This window comes from Gymnogyps californianus, chromosome 5 (assembly GCF_018139145.2).
Source record: "Gymnogyps californianus isolate 813 chromosome 5, ASM1813914v2, whole genome shotgun sequence".
Lineage (NCBI taxonomy): Eukaryota > Metazoa > Chordata > Aves > Accipitriformes > Cathartidae > Gymnogyps > Gymnogyps californianus.
In genome coordinates this window covers 18,031,538-18,052,072 of record NC_059475.1, presented here as the reverse complement: position 1 = coordinate 18,052,072, position 20,535 = coordinate 18,031,538, and the positions used below count along the sequence as shown (strand labels likewise).

General features: G+C 46.7%; 1 protein-coding gene across 1 annotated transcript; it reads right to left on the bottom strand.

Moving 5' to 3' along the window:
• Positions 1-1,701: 1,701 nt before the first annotated feature.
• TH (tyrosine hydroxylase) lies at positions 1,702-19,234 on the bottom strand. Its single transcript, XM_050897903.1, has 13 exons — positions 19,145-19,234; positions 14,317-14,520; positions 10,917-11,091; positions 10,022-10,110; positions 9,738-9,805; positions 7,941-7,991; positions 6,905-7,050; positions 6,370-6,505; positions 6,169-6,238; positions 5,768-5,824; positions 5,071-5,166; positions 4,766-4,899; positions 1,702-1,861 (listed from the first exon to the last, which is right to left on the bottom strand). The coding sequence occupies exons 1-13, from the start codon at positions 19,232-19,234 to the stop codon at positions 1,702-1,704; spliced, it is 1,476 nt and encodes a 491-aa protein (XP_050753860.1).
• Positions 19,235-20,535: the final 1,301 nt, after the last annotated feature.

The following is a 20,535-nucleotide window of genomic DNA, read 5'->3' as shown; positions in this document are numbered from 1 at the left end:
GTGGGAGACTAAGTGTTGTCAGTAGCTAAGTAGTTAAAATTTGAGAGAACTGGGGGTATGTGAAGGTCTGAAATGGGATAAAGTGTAATGGATTGTAAACTATCATGACTGAGCCACAGTAGAAGTAACACTGGAGAGTGATGGTATATATCAGTATTGGAGGATACTTACACCTAATAGCCAAAACTTAACTGCTGAGCCTTGCATCTCTTTAAAGAAGAAATTATAAAAGTTGTATATAGTGGATAAGGATAGTAAAAGTCTATACAGAAATGTTATAACTGATCATGCAAACAACTATGTGTAATTCTCCCCTTCACTGTCCCCCACAGCTGTTTAGCTGCCTTCACGCATCCCAAGCCCAGCTCTGATACTACACAGCTGCATAACCTTGGGCCAAACTTCTGAGCAAACCGCTAAGTTATGAGACAGCCTGCAAGAAGATAAGAAGGGCAAAAGCAGGGGGAGGAAAACTGAGAGCTTCGGGTCAGATCAAGCCATTAATATCTACAGTGAAAGCTGGATGAAGCTGGGTTTGAGCATCCTAACCATATGTTACTTTCCTCAGAAATGGCCAGCAATAACATTAGTCACAAACCTGAGTTACATCAGGTGACAGTGATATTGAGATATCTAAGAACAAAATGATGCCACACCTGTGTAATAGACTAGAAAAGTGAAAGTGTGTGAAATCCTCCCAAGGACTGGCAAACTCAGGACACCAGTGGCCCCACTCAGTCTGCAATAACCAATAAACTCAGGACACCAAGAGGCTGCTGAGGCTGCCCAGGGCCACCAGCACACAGGAACATCAATAGCTGTGACTGCTATCTGCTGTGAAGGATGGCAGCTGGGCTCTTGACCACTCCCTGCTGTGGGAGCTTTTAAAAGAGGGCTTGAAGGGGGTGCTCATGGTCTGGTCTGGGGTGGCCAGGGCTTGCTCTGTGGTGCTTGTGCTGGAGAGGATGCAGGTAGATCAGGGCTGCTCTATGCCAGACAGGCAACTCCTGGCTTAGGTCAATTTAGAGGTTCAGGGAAGCTACGATGCTTATTGCAGCCTGGTGGGGTGGTGCAGCTCAGGGGTTCGTGCCTAAGCATCCCCTTGTGCTAGAAGCTGAGAGGAGGCTGGGAGCTGAAATTTCAAACCTCATAGGGTTGGTTCAGGCAGAAAAGCTTCTTGAGCAGCTCTGCATTTCCCAAATGTACAAGGCGGTAAGAGGCAGGAGATGGTGGGGACTGAGGGTCTCCCCTGAAGTTGCTACAGGAGTTGCTTTGGGGCTAAAAAAGCAGAATAATTTATTCTCTCAAACTGCAAAAAATAGATTTTTTTTCTCTCTCTCTTTCTTTTTTTTTTTTAATAAAGCAGTTTTTCTCTTCTTCCTTGCACCCAGAAGCCTAGCACACAGCTCTTGACTTCAACTTTGTAGCTTGGCCATGCTTTTGGTCTGTGCTAAGCCTCTTCCAGCAGTCAATAGAAAAGCTACCCAAAAAGCCAGCAGGCCTTGGGTCCGTCCCTCTGCCCTCCTCTGAGCTGGCCCTACATACAAAAGTGTAAAGCTGTTGGGGTCGCATGGTGACAGGCAGCAGTGCAAACATTTGGAGAAGACAGGTAGGAGTTATCAGCTGGGAACTAGGCGAGGGCAGAGCAGGCGGTTTTGGGGCTACGAGGAAAGAGGGGAAGGAAAGAGCTCAGTTCTCGTATTAACTGATAACATTGAGCGCATTAATCAGCGAGTGAAGCTCATCCCTTACGCTCTCCAGGGAGTGACAGATCATCTGAGGGCTGTCCAGGAGCTCGATGCTGTGGGTGTAGGGCTCGTATTTCACTGAGAAGGGCCGCTTGATGTGTGCTGCATACCTCCTGCAAGGAAAGGGTGCAGAGGGCTAGGTACATGAGATGAATCCTGAGTCTCCCTCCTACCCATCACCATTTACCCAGATCACAACAGGTTAATGCCTCCTTTAGGCAGAGTTTCTAGGTTAGTGCAAAAACTCTGGTTTCCCACCTTTCCAGCTCCACAGGGCTATAGCAGTAGTTGAGATCCCTCCTGTTCAGCAAGGAAGACCATGAGTTTGACTGCAGATTTCCGTGGGCTGAACACATGGGCTTGCATCAAACTGGAGGGTACACTGAACTGGTCACCTCTGAGGCCATTGCCAGGCATCCTCTACTTCAATTTCTTTTTTTTCTTTTTCAAAAATGCCAAGGAGATTTAGAAGCTAATTGCAGGGAAAGCCCATGGTATTATAGTATTATATTCCTAAATCCTTTCTGACATTCATTTATTGACTAATCTCTGCTTGGGGAGGGGAGAACTAGCTGCAAGCCGTATTAAGGATAGATTTGTCAGGCAGTGGCTCAGGCCTGGGCAAAAGGATGGGAATAGCATCACCGGAGCCATGTGCTTGAGTAAAGTTGCACTACTGCACCCAAAGCCAACTGGAGTCTAGATCTCAGTGATGAGCCTGACATTACCTGATACCTCTCAAGAGCAAGACCTTGTTACTACCTTTCTAATGGAGAAGTACATGGTCAAGTGAAAACAAATCAAGGGTAAGGTTTCCCCAAAGTTGCTCATGTTCACCTCCAACACTAAGTTTTGTACATTTGACAAGATAGGGTTTCTTTTCTTTAGTGGCTGTGTAAATATGGAGCTGGGAATCTATATTTAGGTACTCATAGCTGCAGTCTCATGCTGGAAAGGCCTGGGAAGATGGGGGACAAACAGCACTAGCAACAGGCATGTTCCTCGCTTCTGCTGAGGCTTCACTCTTTCACTCCTGAATTGCTTAGCTTAGGGTACCCTCTTGTGGCTACCGTGGGTCTGCTCTGGCGCAGGGCTCAGGGAAGCACATCCCTTTCTCAGACAGATGCTCCTCTGGCTGGTACTGCATGCCGCGGGAAAGCCTAGTCCTGAATTGCCGGGGTTTGGGGGAAAACACCAGACAGGGCCAAGGGGCAACATGGTCAAAGCCGCAGGCTGGCAGCTGCAGGGAAACAAAACCAAGTGCAAACGGAGGGGGTTTCTGCATACTCACATTTTTCACCTCCTAAAAGATGTGGCTTTTCTCAGTTCTACCAGGCAAGGTCCAGTTCACCTCACTTATTAATCCTATCAGCCACAGCGATGACTTGTAGCACAGCTGCTAATGGTTAGAAACTTGCCCTCCAGCACAGATGTGTTCACTTGACACCTTTTTGAAGCATACAAGTTTGACATGGGTGCCTGGAAGGGCACTGGGTGGGTGTGTCCACTCTAGAAAACTGGTGGAGAGTTTTCTTTCTGGGAAAAAAGGCTTTTCTTGAGGGATAACACTGATAATCAGGTCCATGGTGGCAGCTGCCAGTAATGCAAAAAATATAGATGTTTTAATGTTTTCGCTGCATAGAGTAACATCTGTGTGGTCTCCGAGCTCTTTGAAGAGGATCATTTACAGTGCTTGTCACTGTCAAAACCCCCTAGCCTAATCTTAGCTGTGTATGTGGTGTATTTTTCCTTTTTAAATGCAAGGAAATGACTCATTAGGCAACAGTTGGGTATTTTTTAAAGCAGCCTAGTGTGTGTAAGAGGATGGGCTCCCCAGGTGCTTGATTTTGAGCAGCTGGACTCCAGGTTGTATGAACAGTGCAAGTGAGGGTAATAAAAGCAGAAGTTGAAATATAGCAGTCCTCTCCACGTTATTTATATGAAATACCCCACTTGCAGGAACTGCAAAGTCATGCACATTGTGTAATACCTCATCTCATCCTATCCCTTTCCTAAGCTAAGATAAAATGGTATAGGCAGTTTTCCTCTGTCAGTCAAATGTTAAAGGACTGAGCTTTCCTCCTGTGGGCAATTCTGGGTATGACCAAGAAAATGCTCTTCTGAACAGATGTCCGTGGGTAGAGCTGCCCCTCTCCATCCTGTTTGCAGTCCCATGGGATGGGAAAACCCAGCTACACTGGTGGGATGCTGTCTGGGGTCCACTAACCCACGTTAACCAGCCTAGGAGGCAAAAGTTCCTTTTTTTCTATGGATAAATCTATCCACGTCAACCACATCTTTTTTGTTTGTGTACGAGCTACTAACAATGCCTGGGGTTTTTTTGCTGGTTGAATGATAAATGGATAAGTTGCCCAGCAGCTGCTCAGAAAGACAAACATCTTTCTGCACCCTAAATTCAGAGAATGCCACTGTTTTGAGCAGCTCTTCACCCCTCTCCTAAAACTTTCACCCACAGAGCAAAATTTTACATGACGCAGAAGCCCGTGTTTCAGAAGGACACATGCTGGCGAGATGCTCCCGTGAAGGACAGCCAGTACCTGACCTGTATCACTTGGCCCTTCTGCAGCAAGGAAGCAGAGGGGGTCCTGCTGGGTAGTTTGGGTCTCCAATTTCTGGACCACCAGCCCTCTGTTATGTTGCTTGGCCTCCCCTGGGAACTGGAGTTTGTCTGTAACTCCTTCCTATGAGAACTAGGCAGACGAGCTAGATTTGTCCCTTCTCTCGCTCCCTCAGTCTTGTCTCCAAGAGTGCCTCCCACTCCATCCCACTCCTCCACACCCACGCCCTTGAGTTCAGCATATTTTGGGGGGCTCTTGGGCAAATCCAAGGGACGGAAGTTGGACCCTGTAGGAACTGGAGAATCACTTGACTTTGAAAGACCTGACAACAGTTTCCAGATTACTTCTGACCTTGAACTGAAAGCAGCCATGGTGTCAAGCCCTGTTTCAATAGCTTCATTTCCTTCTGTTTGGGTCTCTCTCACTGCCCAGTCCTACCTCAGTTTACTTTTGGCGTCACTGAAGCTCTCGGACACAAAATATACAGGCTGGTAGTTCTGGTCCTGGTAGGGCTGAACAGCAGCAGCATCAGGGTCAAAGTCCCGCACCTCTGGTTCATCTGACAAGGAGTGCTATGGACACAGCAGAAAAATGCCGGCATGAAATTAAGGGGATCGGAGAGCACATATGTGATAGACAGAGGTGGAGAACAGATCAGGTAAAGTCATTGGAGCTGTGCAGAGGAAGAAGGGGTTTTGCTGTATAGGGTCTAGAGCAGAGAGACAAGTTATGCTGGGACTTACTATGAGCTCCCCATAGGAAGACAAGAGCCCGGCTCCGTAGGCTTTGACTATCCCATTCTGTCTGCAGAGCCCAAACTCCACTGTAAACCAGTAAAGCTGTGAAAGGAGAAAGAAAAACGCATAGGGGACACAGCTCCTCATCTTCATCTCCCTGTCACTTCCGAGCCCTTGCGTCGCAGCTGGGGTCTGGGGTTATTTAAATGAATGGGCGCCTGGCACTTTGTCCCCTCTCCTTACCTGGCACCCATCGCTGCCAGAGCAAAGTGCTAAACTAAGTTACTGCCACACTGGGACAGATGGAAACTATGTTCCTGGGCTGGTCCCCTGCGTGCCCGGCTGCTGCGCGGTGCTGCCGTTCGGTGCCCTTGGAGCAGGATGGGTCACCTTGCTGAGGGAGAGCCAAAGGAAGCAGATGTCATTTAATCCCATCCCAAAGAGTCCCAGCAGTGCTGTCATTAGAAATACGATGCTTGATGATACTCTGGTGCCCGAGAAAATTGGGTTAATGCGTAAGCGATCTCAGCTGTTTAACTGATCTCCGCTCTGCACAGTCATCATGAAAGAGTAGGGCTGGGGCAGCTCGAGTAGGGGCTCTGAGCCTGCAGATCTGGGGAGACCAGGCTGGACCAGTCCCCTTGATACCACAAAGTGCTGTTGGAGGTGCCAGGGCCCCCATCCAGCAAAGAGGAAAACTTACCGTTGCAAGTTTCTCAATTTCTTCGTCAGTTGCTCCCAGAGATGCCAGCCCAATGTCCTGGGAAGAGAAGAGAAGGGGCAAACGTCAGGACAGATTTGGTCTGAGGGCCTTACGCATGGATTGGTCTGTTTTATTGCCTTGAGACAACAGATTTTGTTGCCCTGCACTGCCATGCATCTGCTGGGGCTTCATCGTGCTCAGACTAAAAACGCTTTGCTGCAGAGTCTGATATTTTTGCTCTGTATTAGGGTTCTCGGTCCATTACTAGGGCTCCTGAATATCATGTTTAATATAAATAAATCCTATAACAAGAAGGGTTTAGGTGGCAAGACTGGGGTCAGTTTGGGTTCCCACCTCGTGCCTTGCCCTCTCGAGGGCAAGGAAGCAGACAACCACCTTACCTGAGAGAACTGGGCAAACGTCTTATCGGCCAGCATCGGGACATGCCCCAGCAGCTCGTGACAGCAATCCCTGCCAATGCCCGGGGGAAAGGAGGAAAACATGGTGAGCAGCAGACAGTTTGTCCGTTAGGGAGAAGGGTTAATTGCTGGCCAGGTGGGATGCCTGGGCAGGGGAGGCCATTGGGGCCAGGCGATACTCACGGCTCGGGGGAGTGCATGGGCGAGGATGCGTGGCGGATGTACTGTGTGCACTGGAAGACACGGAAGGCCAGGCTGGCGAGGAAGTCCCGCGCCGACAGCAAGCCAGCCACTGGCCGGAGCTGGAAGCCAGTCCTCTCTGAAACAGCGCATACCATTTCTGCAGGGGTGCATGGCCTATGGGCTGTGCTGGTGTCCCGTGTTCCCAGCATCAGTGCTGGAAACTAAAGGGCTTCTGCTGTGCCAAGCCTAATCTTTTTGCTCCTACTAGGGAGCAACATCCGCTCTTTAGGTGCTCAGTGTGATTATTTGACTATGGGCTTGACCTTCAGTTGCAGCCCACTGTGTTTAGCTGCAGTCCCCACCGCCTGGGGTCTACCACTGTCCTCTGTAGGCAATGCACAAGCCTCCACCAGCTCTCCTCCCAAATTTCAGTTCCCACGCTCCTCCTTCAGGTTCAGGTTTCCTGGCTGTAGCTGCCACCACCATGCTGGAGCCCTGGCAGACCCTGGACCTGGGTCCCCAGGCTCATACCCACCTTTCAGGAAGCGGGAGACCTCCTCCAGCTGAGGGATGTTGTTCTCGTTGTAGCCACAGAATTTTTCCAGTAGATTGAAAGCTTCGAGGTACTCCTTGCAGGCATGGGTGGGGTACAGGCTCTTCAGGGTGCTGTACACCTCCTTCCTTCAGAACAAGAGGTGGCAGATGTTCAGTGGCTTGATTTGTCTGGTCCTCTCCTGTTCTCTGGTTATACACTATCAAGGACTCATGCCTCTAGGTTTCTTGTCCTTTTGCCTTTCTCCACCACTAAGTCTATGTCTGTGTGCATTATAGGGGTATGTAAACTTACAGACACACGTTCAAATGAGCCTGCAAAGTCAGCAGTTGTATCTGCACAGACCTATATCTGACCTTGAAGGTCAGAAGATTGTATAAAAGGTATTAACTGGAATTAAAATATTCCCTGTAGGTTAGCTCCTGAAGTTGCACTATGAAGACAGTCCAATATAACCAGGAGATGACCTTGTTTAGGAGCCTGTGTACTCAGCTCATATGAGCTGGCCTTGTTTTCAGAGACACTCCTGCAGCGATGCTCCTGGAAATAATAATGTTCAAAGCAAACGTTTTCTGAAGTGAGGCCAGCAAGGTACCATGCAGATATTCACCACGGGCCTCATACTTCTTTCTGCAGCTATGATAACTGCCCTTTGTTTGGAGGCTGCTACTAATCCAGGTCCCCTTAGAGAAGTGGGACTCCAAATTATCTACCTTGCTCTCTGGGGAGGCTCCTTTGGAGGAAACTCCTGGCAGCTGCAGCGTGAAAGTGCTCTCAGTGCAGCCCCAACAGAAGAGGAGACAGAGCATTACTGTTTTGGAGGTAGCTTGCTCTCCCAAATGCAGTCTGTACCATAAAACACAGTGCAATGAGTTACTGGTTTTTATAACAAGCCATTAAGTAGGATGCTTGCACTCCTGATACGTTTTTCAAGAGGTCACACCCTAACTGTTTAGGTTTTGATTCCCAGCTTCTAGTGGTGAAGCCAATAAAGGTCACAGATTATATCAGTGCTCACCAGGTAGCGACCTCCTCTGCCGTGTACTCCACATGAGGGATCGGATCCCCGCTGCAAGGAAAACACACCATTACTGACAACAGCAGAGCACAAGCCAGGCTCCTCTTCCCTTTGAGAAGGAAGCACTTTGGAGAAGCTCTGCATGATGTTGATCAATCCAAGCAAGGGGGTTACAGGAAAATCAAAGCCTTAGTACTGGGTGATTTGTATAGGTGCAACAAATACGCAGACACAGAGAAAAGCATTAGTCTAGCCAGAGGTTGTAAACAAACACGGGATGAGCAAAAGCTTAGCAGGCATAATATTTTCCAGAAAAAAAATGGTTTTCACTGGAAAAAAATTGAAACTTTGTGTGAAAATAAATTAATTTCATGTGCCTGAACTTCAGGGGGCTGATGGCTCCAAGAATGAATCAGTGGCTGGGAAATAAAAGCAGCTAATAAGGAAAACTAAACGCATTTGAACTGCAGAAAAATATATTGTCAGTAAGATTAAGGACGACAAGAAAAGAAAATCTTAACATTGATGTAAGTGGGAACTAAAGAAGATTGACACTTTTTCCTTTTCTGCATCATAATTAGCAATTGTATTTCCTAAATCCTTCTGTTCTGTATTTGAACAAATGAGATATTCACATATTACAGTGATAAAGCATAGTTCCTTTTCCATTAACAGCCTGAAGGGATGCTACATAGTGGCTCATAAATGCTAACCTGCAGATGAGATGTGAGAGAAGACATCTTAAATGAGTGCATCATCTTAGGACAGTATTTCTTCCTGTGTCCCTCAGGACTCTCTTGCTGGCACAGTGACTTTCTGTGCATTTAGTATTAGTACAGAATAAAAACATCAATGTCTATATTCCGGGCTTCAAATCTGCAAAGAACATGAAACCTAACAGAGCAGAAAGGCATGCTGGGATCACACCGGTTGCAGGGGTAGCTCAAGAAGGTGACCCATGTAATTACCATAGCCTGCTTTCAGCACAACTCACTACAGAAATCTATATTTTAAGTCCTGCTCAGAGAGGGAGATGCTACGGTGGGAGGCAGTGTTACTGAATAGGATCTAGGGAATATTTTACAAACCCAACTGAATATTAGAGCTCTGTTTGATCTTGTAGTGAAGAGGCTGAGTGCTATCACTGCATATATCAGAACAGGAGTATTAAGTAGGAGTACAAGAGATAGTCTTAAATCTATATAATACAATGATGGGATCATTACTGGAATCTATTTAATTTATCAGAGATAGTTAGGAGGTAAACCATTTAGTCTATAAATACTCTCATAGCAAAAAAAACCTGATAGCAGAATTCAATCTAGCAGATGAAAGGCATATATGATCCATTGGGTGAAAGCTAAAGCTACCAAATTTCAGTTTAGAAATAAAACCCACATTTTTTCACAGCCAGGATAATGAACCATTGGAACAAGTTTTCTGGGTGCATGGTAGCTTTTTCAGTACTTGAAACACTGAAGTTGAAACTAGATGTCATTCTAAAAGATGCTACCTTTCAAAATGAAGTTTGAGGTCTGATGGAATTATATGTGGCTTTTGTTATGCAGGAGGTTTATTCTGGCTTTATCAATGTATGAATTAATGACCACAGATATTTTTTAATTAACAAGAGACTGGAATACATAGAGAGAAGAGAGACACAAAAAGAGCTGGCAAGGCTGAATGGTGAGACAAAACATAAAAGAAGAGAAGTCTCACACAGGTAGCACAATGACTTCCCAACAGGTTGCATTGACATGGCATTATCCCTGCATGGATGTTAGGAAAGAGACTTACTGCTTATAGTGAAAAGCAATTTCTGCTATTGATTTCCTTCTCTGGCGATATACTTGGTCAGAGTAGCCCTGTGATGACAAATAGGAACAGAGACAGGATTTTTAATCAGTTACTAAAATTTCTCACCCAAAAAAGTTCATCACTGACTGGAGAAACTTCTCTCATGGTGGTGATTGCACTACAGTTCCCTGATCAGCTGCACAAATAGGTGTTCTCCAGCTCCCTGCTTCTGAGGGAAGGATCAGGACTCCAATGTGAGGATGTGCCCACACAGACTAACTCACCGGGTGATCCAGATCCAAGTCAGGGTCAAACTTGGTGACCAAATGGTGGCACTTGTCCAATTCACAGATTTTTCTGGGAAACCAGTGAACTGTAGGGAGAGAGAAAGAGAAAAACTGGCTGTGGAAATGAAGATAGAGCATCCCCTGCTGAGAAGGGGTTGTGAGGTTGAATAAGATACATCTGACCTGGTGTACCAAATGCACACACACACACCAAACAGCACATGACACAGCTGTGCCTTCCGGGCAGTAGTCCCACACTCTCAATGCTCTTCTCCTAGAGTCAGATCTAATGCCATGATCTGCATCTCATGACTTCCCTGCCCATCTCTCAGCAGAGTATTTTGTGACAAAAGTAAACAAGAAGATGAAAAATGGATTTTATTTAAAGATTCTAGACTTGACATTAAAAACAAATCCAGAGGTCCAGCTGGTTGTAGAGCGATCACTGCAGATCTCCAGGGATATTTTACAATAAGAATCACCCTGTCTTCAGAACAAGATGGCATGGGGAGTGTCTTGTAGTATAGTGCTGGATCTGTACAGAGTTCCTGACACATAGGTAGGAAACTACTTTACATTTATAATAAAAAACACTGGAGTAGGGATGGAGAACTCTGTAGGAGAGGTGTGAACAAAGCACGAAATTTCATCTCCTATTTCTATTTTTTCAATCTGGCACCAGAAGAATGGGCTACGGACTCTGGAGTCTATTGAGAAATGGACAAGGAGGGAAGTGGCTTTCAGGATTCTGGTGTCCCAGAGGCAGTCTTTTCTGTTTTGCTCAAATTCAGCATACAGTAGCCCTTCCCATTTTCTGGGAGTAACAAAGTCTCCACCCTGTTTCTACAGCTCATCCTCTCCGCAAAAGTGAAACAGTTTGTAAGTTCCTTACATTTGTCTTCCTTAGTGGTCCTCACGTCTTCTGCTACCCTCTTGATGGAGCTAATGAAAGTATTGAGGTCGGAGCTGTGGACTTCACAGCGCACAAAGTATTCCAGTTCAGCGGTCCCTTCACGGGGCTTTCGGCTAAGCCTGGTCTCCAGGTGGTGAATTTTAGCTTCAAATGTCTTTTGGGACATGGAAAAGGAGAACAAAAGCATTAGGCAACACTTGAAACACCTGCTGGTACTTCCCAAAGATGTCCATATGGATACATTTGGGAGGGACTCCCTCTTGCCTTTTTCTTCTTCTTTTTTTTCCCCCCCTGGGATAAACACTCTTATCCATTAATTCCACAGTTTTTCCTTCTAGACAAACAACCAGTGGGGCTGGTCAATAACTATCAACAGAAGACTTCCACAGTGGCAAAGAAGATTGTATCAAGAGGGGAAATTGATGTGGCAAAATGCCACCTCCTATGACCCCCTTTCCTTTAATCTCCCACTTAAGGCAAAGGTGCTTTTTTGCTGGTTGGGGGGGGAAGGGGTTTGCGATGACGTAGAAGGGGCGGGCGCTGCCCGGGCGTGGGCAGGTGGCGCGGCGCTGGCCATGGTGCTGAACCGGCGGGGCTGAGCCGTACCCAGTCTGCAGTAGCGTTAATTGGGGCTCACTATCAGAACTGATCTCATTGGGGCTCATTATCAGAACTGTCCTCCCCCAAAGAATAAGAAGGAGACAAAATGGAGTCTATAGTCTTCCAAAGGGTCCTGGTAGATTTGTGGATATTTTCTTTAACTCAGTGAAAACTGGCAGTACAAGCCCAAGTCCCTGGGCAATGACCCAACATTTCCAAAGCCTCTGCAAGATCTTTGGTAGAGGAAGGGACATGATTTCTTTTGTTAATCAGAGGCAGAAAGATGAGAAGGAACAGATGCGATGCCACAGGTAAATTAAATTTAGGACCGTGTTTTTTAATGTACCTACCAACTTCACTATTACATTGTCCCCTGAACAATCAATACCTTTGCATTAATCTGACAGCCGTGATTGCATTACCTATGCTTTGGCTGCATGTAACACATACAGAAGAGTGAAACCAGCTTCCCTGCAGCATGGTTCATGATGAGGGAAATGTCATTATGCCCGTCTGCTTTCATATCTTGTACCTGCATTGCCAGAGGGATCTGGGAAATGAATCTTCCTCTGTTGTGGGTTGACATGCTTGTCTTTTTATTATATTTAAAGCTCTCTCTGCGACAAGCTCAAAGATTTTTTTTTACTAGGAAAGCTCTTGGTGCAGCAAGTAAATTGCTCCAGGAAGAAACAGATAATATTTGAACATAAACTGCCCCTGCTTCTTGCTTGATGTTTTAAAAAATGTTTAAATTATAGACTTTAAATGCAGTGTAACATAAAATCTACCAAGTACAACAGCCTACACTTCTATGTTTCATACCCACTAAGCAGTCTGTTGCATTTGAAATGTTACACTAATGGATTTTTCATGCCTTATCTGGCAGCTGTGCACTTCTAGGAAGGAGACCCCAACCATGGCAACACCAAGGCCTTTGTCTGACAAGCTTGTCTTAGAGATTATTTCAGTCTTGAGACAAGAACCATATGTTGCCAGAAAACAGCTTTTCTTGCAACAGTCCTCATAGAGGAGATGCAAGATATTTTGTAATTGCTGAAGATCTTGAACACTTTTCACAATATTAGCAGAGATAGTACTGCATGGGCAATGAATAGCTAGAATGCCCTACAATTTCAGGGAAATACTTATCCCCCAAACACACTTTTTGTATGTTTACAGCTGTTAGGTAGTGGTTTTGCTGTATAGTGTTGCTGGTGATCTGTTTTTACCTCAAAAGTGGTTGCATTTCATGGGGAAGAAGGTGTTATATAATTATCATGAGTATTAATATATGAGCTAGCAGCATGCCCTTGTGACGAGAAAGGCCAACCACATACTCAGTTGTAGTAGCAAGACTGTAGACAGCAAGTCAAAGGAAGTGATTCCTCCTCTCTATCTGGGATGAGGGAGACCACATCTGGAGTACCATGTCCCGTAGAAGAAAGACATTGATGTGCTGTAGCAGGTATAGTGGAGGGCTGCCAAGATGCTCAGGGGCCTGGAGCACAATGTTATATGAAGAAAGACTACAGGAATTGGATTTGTTCAGCCTTAAGAAGTGAAGGGGCAAGGGAGATTGGTTCACTGTTTACTAGCATCTGGTGGGAGGGTGTAAAGAAGACAGAGCCAGACTCGTCTGAAAAGCACACAGTGAGAGGACAAGAGGCAACGGGCACAAGCTGGAGGCAAGGACATTAAAAAGAAAAAGAAAAGAGAAAAAGCTTTTTACCATGAAGGCAGTCAAACACTGCTCAAGGGGTCCAAAGAGACTGTGGGATCTCTACCTTGGTGATACTCAAAATGCAACAAGCACAGCCCCAAGCAACCTGCTGTGACTGGACCTGCTCTGAGCAGGAGCTTGGACTAGAGACCTCCAGAGGCCCTTACCACCCACGTGACTGGTTAATAGGAATGAATTGTCCTCTCCTCTCACTGCTGAAGTCAGTGAAATTAAACTACTGTAGGTAAAACATATCTCAGAACCTCAGTTTGCAAAACACTTTTGAATCCTTTTGGATGAAAATGTGCTACATAAATGCAAGTTGTCATGTTTTGATTACTGTTTAAATAGGCAGCACTTATCTCAGTCTTTCCATTCATGGTACTCAGATCCTCAGTATATTGCTGGCTAGGGGGAAAAAGCTCAATTAGTTACCAGTTTTCCTTGGTATTAAAGCCATATACAGAGCACATCTCTGGGGAGAACCAACATAACCTTTAACATGTGAATCAAATTCATCCCTGAAGTAGGGAGGTAATTTTGAAATCAATATACCAGTTTTACACCCAGGGTGAAGCTGTTCCCATAATTCTTTGACCAAGGACCAATGTGGCAATGCCATCCAGAGACTGCCAAAGCCTTGACCCACAAGTAAGGTGGGTTTGGTCTGTAGCCATGCAGGGCACCTGGCTTGCTTTGAATGTGGGATCAGAGTCCTGCGCATGAAGTTGAAGTGCTGAGCAGTGGAGGGGTCTGTCAAAGGGTGTGGATTGTATGTGTGAAACTGTGTGGTTGGATCCAGTAACTAAGCAAAGTTAAGCCCAGAGCTTATCAGCACTACCAGACAGATGTATGGCTCACTCTTAGTGATGGAAAGTGAGGGCATGCTGGGGCATGAGCAAAGCATGACTGTGGGGACATGAGACAATTAACTCATAATTTGCAGTAGGCAGACCTAGTCTGAGTCTTCTTTAGTAAACTCAAGTGATGTTTCTCACAGAACAGCCATGAAACCTGTAGTGTGTTCCTTGAGTCCCATACAACAGGTTAGGTACTCACCTCAAATACCTTCAGTGCACGGGACAGTGGTGAAGTCTTGGCTCCCTTGAGCATGAAGAAGAGGTTCAGCATGGCTCTCCCATCCTTCTCCTCAAAGACAATGGTCTCTGTAGACTCTGCAGCATCAGTGGCTGCAGCTGCAGCCTCTCTTTCCTTCCTGGCATCTTCAATGAGGCTTTGACGTCTACCAATGAACCGTGGAGACTGAAGGCAGAACAGAAATAAATAGCACTTCTGATAGAGCTGTAGGGGAGATCAGAGGAATCCCCAGTAGCTGGATGAGGTGTGACTGATGTGTCTCAGCAGAGGAAGAAGGGGAATATTGGACTGACTTGTCTGGCTTTGTAGAGGAAGATCTGGTGATGAGGACTGAGGCTTTAGGATTGAACTTTCAGAAATGTGGAGCTTTAGGAAAAATCTGTGTAAAATATCCTTGTAGCACAACTGGAGAGTGGGCTTCTCCCCTCACCTTCCCTAGCAACAGTTTTCAATATCCTTCAAAAAATAAAAATCAGAAAAAATCTTACGCAGTTTTCAGGTGTCTGATGAACTCAAGTGGAGAGGCATTAGATAAACATGAAGTCACCTGAGAAAAGATAAGCTATGATGGACAGCTGAAGCCCACAGCTGTGACCTGGCCAGGAAACAAGAACTGTTTGCAGGTGTATTAGCAGGGCAGTTTAGCTAAACTGCTCCCAGGATCCAACATGACATTTTCTTCTGACATTAAGTGGATGCTTGCCCATTGAGGTGTAATTGCAACCGCATCCATATACCCCAGAAAATAAATTCCTCCCACTGATCTATAGATTTGTTTTGTCCCAACAAACTCCTGCAGATTTCTGTTACTCAGAATTGCACCTAAAATGCTGCAACTCTGTGCCTGGGGTCATGTTAGGTCATTCATTTATAGTGAGCTACCAACTATTTCAATCACTGCTGTTTCTTTTGTTATACAAATAGCTCATATACTAACTTATTTGTTCTTGGTCTTTTTACAACTAGTTTTCCATTTAGAGGCAGCTCAGCTCGTTCCAATTTTCTGTGTTCAATACCCAAACCAGATGACAAACCCTCAGAACTTGCTAAAAGAAACCTGGGGCAGCACTGAAGAAGGAGCAGCACATAAAGCCATCCAGCACCTGCATATAGAGTGGGACTGGCTGCAGTTTTCCCTCTGATTACATTGAAAATATCTGGAAAAGAGATAGATGCTAACCAAGCAGCGCCTTCCCTACCTTGTGAAAATTTGGAGAATGTTTTCCTTTTAAAAAGACAGCCTGCTCAACTACTAAGCCCATTTTCTCCCTGATTTTCAAAGCCCACCATCAGTAACTAACATTTCCTGTGAAAATCCTCTTGGATGTTTTAGCAGTGTAAAGCTGACATTTTTAATGCAGCCTGAAAAATGCAGCACACCTAGGCACTAGCCCATGCACTTCTATCCAGTCCTTTTTTAATAAAGATACCCCTCTGAAATATTACTTGTTGATCCTTAACCCCTTTGTTGCTTGTGGCACAGAAAAACACCTTCTAACAAATAAGCACGTATTGCTGCTTGTCTAAATCGATGGTATCCATGCCCAAATAGAGAAGGCATCTAATAAGTATCCTCAGCCATAACTTTTAAAATCTTGTGAGCGTGTGCTCGGCTTTAAGCGTGTATTTTATATCACTACCAGGTTTAAAGCTAAGTCAGTGTTTACTTTAAAGTGCGTCAAATAAGCAGGGCAAACAGTCTTGTGCTAGCCACAGTAACTGGGCTCTGCAGCGGTCCCAAGCCAGGCAGTGTGTTAGCTAAGCATGTTTTATCACACTGTGCCCCAAGGTGCAGAGATGCAGCAGGATTTTACTTCTGGGGTGGAGCGGGGGAGAGGAGGGAAATTAGACGCCAATGTTTAGGCTGTAAATCAGGTTAAAATCCGACTGGGAGGAGTTTAAATAGCAAGAAGACTTGTGTGACTGGAAAGCCGCACCGGGAGAGCCAGCATCCACCAGTCAGACCTGTGTGCTGGGACTGGGTGGCCCCTGGCAGGCAGGAGTGGGGGGGTTCGGTCCCTGTCGAGGAGCCCTGGAAGCTGCTTAACTCCATGCTGGCATGTTTTGGGTGGGTAAATTTAAAAAAAAAAAAAAAAAGAAAAAGGCTGAATTTTGCTTGGGAGAAGAGGGCTGGGAGGTGTCTGCCTGCCTGCTGCCTCTTCTGCCGGGTAGAGGCTGCCTGGCTGTGCACTCCCCATCTCATAGTCCTCTCATCTGCCCCTCACATTTACACTCATCGGGGTATTACCTCCTTTTGCTGGAAATTAGGAATCTGGCATATAAACAAACCAAACTGATCTGTCATGATAAATGCCTTCCTTTCTTCGGAAGGCTCCGTTACATGATATTTCCAAATGGCCTTGCAGACTAGCTCCCTGAGTGCATATCTAGCTACAGTGAGAACTTTAATTTTATTTTGTAAAGCATTTATTTGCCTAACCGGGGCCTGAGTCTGATATGGTCATTCACCTCTTATGAAGGGTTAGTTTGCACCTCTTATGAAGCGTTAGTTCATTTTTCCTTCTTTGAATTTGCTGCAACTCAGAGTGCCAAGCGTGAGTAGTGTCATTAAAAATACTGTGTTCTGAGTTAAAATACTTTGGCTTTTTTTTTCCTGGCTCATTATTTGCAGCGAGCAGGAGGGATTGTAAAGACTATTTCCCTCCCTGCAGTGTGGGGACAGTAATGTCCCACCCCTGCTTCCCTGGGCGCTCCTTCCTGCTGGTTTGCCTCCAACTGCTGTCTCCTGCCTGGCTCTGCTTGTGTGCTCTGTAACCTAACCCTATTCCAGCTACAGTCCCAGGGTGTCCTGTAAAAACTATTAACAGCAGAAAAACTAAATACATAACAAAAGAGTTTTCCACAGTGTGAGTTTGATGTTTGGCTGGCCCAGCTGACATGTAAAATACCTACCGATGTAGATGAGTTTTAGGATTGTAAAGGTCTTCTTTTTTTCCCCCCAGTTTGCACAGTTTCCTCTGCAGTGGTGTGCTGGTCCCTGCGGGTTAATGGCAAGGGAACACCTCAGACCTGCTGGAGCTGGTGCGATGGTGGGCAGGGCCTGGGTGGCCAATTGCCCATGGTCATGCTAACACCATGAGGGCCAGGGACACGCGATGTCACATACAAATGCAGAGTCATGCCTCTTACCTGGTAGAAGCCAGCAAAATAAGTGACAGGGTTGTGGAGATCTCCTGTGCTAGGTGAGAGCAAACGGCAAAGACTTTCATGCAGCCTGCTCTCAAAGTGAACCTCACAGAGCTAAGTTTTAATTTTTTTTATTTTTCTGACAATTTCCATTCAAAGAAGGGACGCAAAGATCGGCTGAGGTTTTATGTCTGCGATGGGCTGAGGTTTTATGTCCACCCCAGGCTGGAGGAGCCGCTCACCCCCCAAGCAGGTTGCCACGATCCTACCAGCACATCTGGTGAACCCGAATTCCTCTGGCCCCTTTGTTCAGTGGCCCGTTTCCCATGAAACATGAAGCAGCACCCCAGAGTATGCAATTACCAAACACTCTCCCCTTCTCCAGACAGTAACGAGCGTCTCAAATACTAATTTGACAAGCAGCCTGGAAAATACCAGGTTTTCAAGAACCACTTAAGTGTTCATTATTTTGCCAAAATGAAAATGGTTGTGTGAGAGTGAAGCCTTCCCTGATTTCCATTTATTAGAGAAAGCAAGCTTACCTTCTTGTTTCCTAAATGTTTCCCTTCCTTTCCAGCACACTCCACTCTCCAAAACACCTCTCGCTGCCTATGTAGTGGCTGATTTTACCAAGTCAGAGCATCACACAGGGTTAAGAGGAGAGCGGGTGAAAAAGGCAGCGGGCATAGGGGAGGGAAATGGGGAGCTCTATAACCGACCTGCTGAAGTCACCCTGCAGACATCTGCCAAACACAGCTGCTCCCTAACCCGGCTCGATTCCCAGGTTTCCTCCTGCCAAGCCTACCGAGGGGGTCCCCTCCCGGTGCACCCGCTACCACTGGTTGCTATGGCTCCTCCAGGGTCACCCACAGCCTGGCCACATCTCTGACCCACAGGACTGTCCCGTGCAGGGAGTCTCCAGGCTCCTCCCACCTGCCCTGGCATTTGGGTTAGGAGGTGAAGTGTCCCTGTCCCTACAGCCAGTCCAATGGGTTGGCCAGACTTGGCTTTCTAAAGGCACTTGACAGCTCAGCAGGAAGTTTTCCTCTCCTTTCCCTGACACATACAGATCTGGTGTGTGCAGAAGCATTCCCTGGGCTAAACCCAGGGCTGAGACCACATCAGGGAGGGCTGGGAACAGAAACGGGGGAAGGATATGCTGGGAGTGAAACTGTGGACACAGCAGCAGCAAACAAACTGATTAAACTGTCTGTGCCTCGTATGTTGTCTGAAATAACAGCCACACTTTTTCATTATGCTGGAACAGGTGAAATCTCTGCAGTTTATTGCCTTGAAACCAGGAAAGTATTAAGATTTTTGAATTGCCTTTCACGCTGGGGATTCCTTGTTATTCCTGCCTTAGGTCTATGGGTTATTTACCTTGCTTTTGGTTGGGGGGGGGGGGTTGCATTAGCTCAAGTTTTCATCCCCCTAAATGTTTGCATTTCACATGTACCAGTATGTAGAGAGAACTGTTAGGGTCATTTCCCTTTGCCAGCCTGGAGCCCGGAGGTACCCATGTCGGGGAACTCCCACAAAGGCAGTGTTGGTCCATCTACCCCTGCCTGCCTCTGCCTATAGCTATGGGAGAGGTTGCGGTTTTCGGAGGGGGAGGGAAAGAAGTGGGGTAGGTTTGTCTTACCATGATGGCCTCGGCTTGCTTGGAGTCCAGCTCTGACACCGCCCTGCGGAAGCCTTTGGCTGCAGAGGTGGAGATGTTCGGGGTTGGCATCTTTGCTCTTCCACAAGCTCTGCTCTCTGCTTTCCAGCTCCTTGCTAGCTTTTTATAGGGCAGGGCTGACGTCAAAGACTCTTTCAAATCTTCTCTCCCCCCCGCCACCTCCCCATCACCACCTCCCTCCCTTCTCCCCCTCGGGCTGAGAGGAGGAGGGGACGTGAAGGAGAGAAACGTTTCTGTCCCATTAAATCTAATCGCTACAAAGATTGCAGACACCCTGCCTTCGCAGACCAGACACTCCCCCCACCTGTTTGCCTGCGCCCAAAAGATTTCTACTCTATTTTTTTCCCCCTCTTCTTCTTGATGGAGTTCTTTCTCACGCCGTGTTTTAGTCTGACACATTTGCTTTCTCAGCTTGGGAGATGCATGAAAGGATTTTGATCTGTGAAAGGATGAAATAAAAGGAAGGAAGAGATTCAGCCCTCTCTAGCCCTTTTTTCCCCTTGTTTGCCTTGTCATTGAGGCAGTAAAGGAATAGGAAAATAACACTGATTCCCCCAAGGCAGCCGCGGGACTGGATGCTGTTCTTACATACGCACTTCCTGACTCCTGGCTCCTGCAAACGCTGTGCATTTCAGTGCTCTCCTACCACCTCATGTCTTGGTTTGGCCATGTAACGCTGATAGCAGGATGGCAGAATCGGGCCCCTGGAGTCCTCAGAGATGAGAAAGGCTTTAGAGGAAATAACCTGGAAAAACCCTCTCAATCCTGCCTTCCCAAGGGCTTTCCTCCTCTTGCAGTAATTCCTAAAAGACCAAATGCCCAAGGACAGCTGGGGCTGTGACAGTGGGTGGCAGCTCAGTACCCATCCCAGGACTCTGCTTTGCTGTAAGTAAAAGTGGCCTTTTCTTCCCGGGGAATATGCAGCAGCTCTCTCATTCCAAACAAGCACTGTGGGAATGCATGGTCCTGCTTTGTGTGAGCCACTGCCGCGCTAGGGACAGGCCACCAGCTGGCACAAATTCCTGCGGCAGGGAAGCCAGTGGCAGACTGGAAGACTGCTTGGAGAGCTCACCCGCAACCTTGCCGACTGCAGCGTTGCTTTGGAAGACATCTGCTGAAGACACCTGGTTAGCGCTGGTGGCTCGTCCTTCCTGTGGCGGGACAGCTGAGTTTGTGCCAGCATGCTGATGATTTTTGCAGTGCCAAAAGCCCTGGAGCATCAACATCCCATTGACCTCCTCGAGTCTGCAAAGCTCTTGATGTTTGCCATCTCCTGCAAACACCAGGGAGCACAGAGCATGATCAATACTGCCAGCCCCACCAAGGCAGCTTGGAAAGCCCCAGCTGGCTAG

Coding starts and splice junctions, on each gene's coding strand:
- TH (XM_050897903.1), bottom strand. CDS start 19,234: ATGCCAACCCCGAACATCTCCACCTCTGCAGCCAAAGGCTTCCGCAGG. Junction 7,992..9,737: donor ATTGCTTTTCACTATAAGCA/GTAAGTCTCTTT, acceptor TTTTCCTTGCAG/CGGGGATCCGATCCCTCATG. Junction 6,239..6,369: donor CCCATGCACTCCCCCGAGCC/GTGAGTATCGCC, acceptor GGGCATTGGCAG/GGATTGCTGTCACGAGCTGC.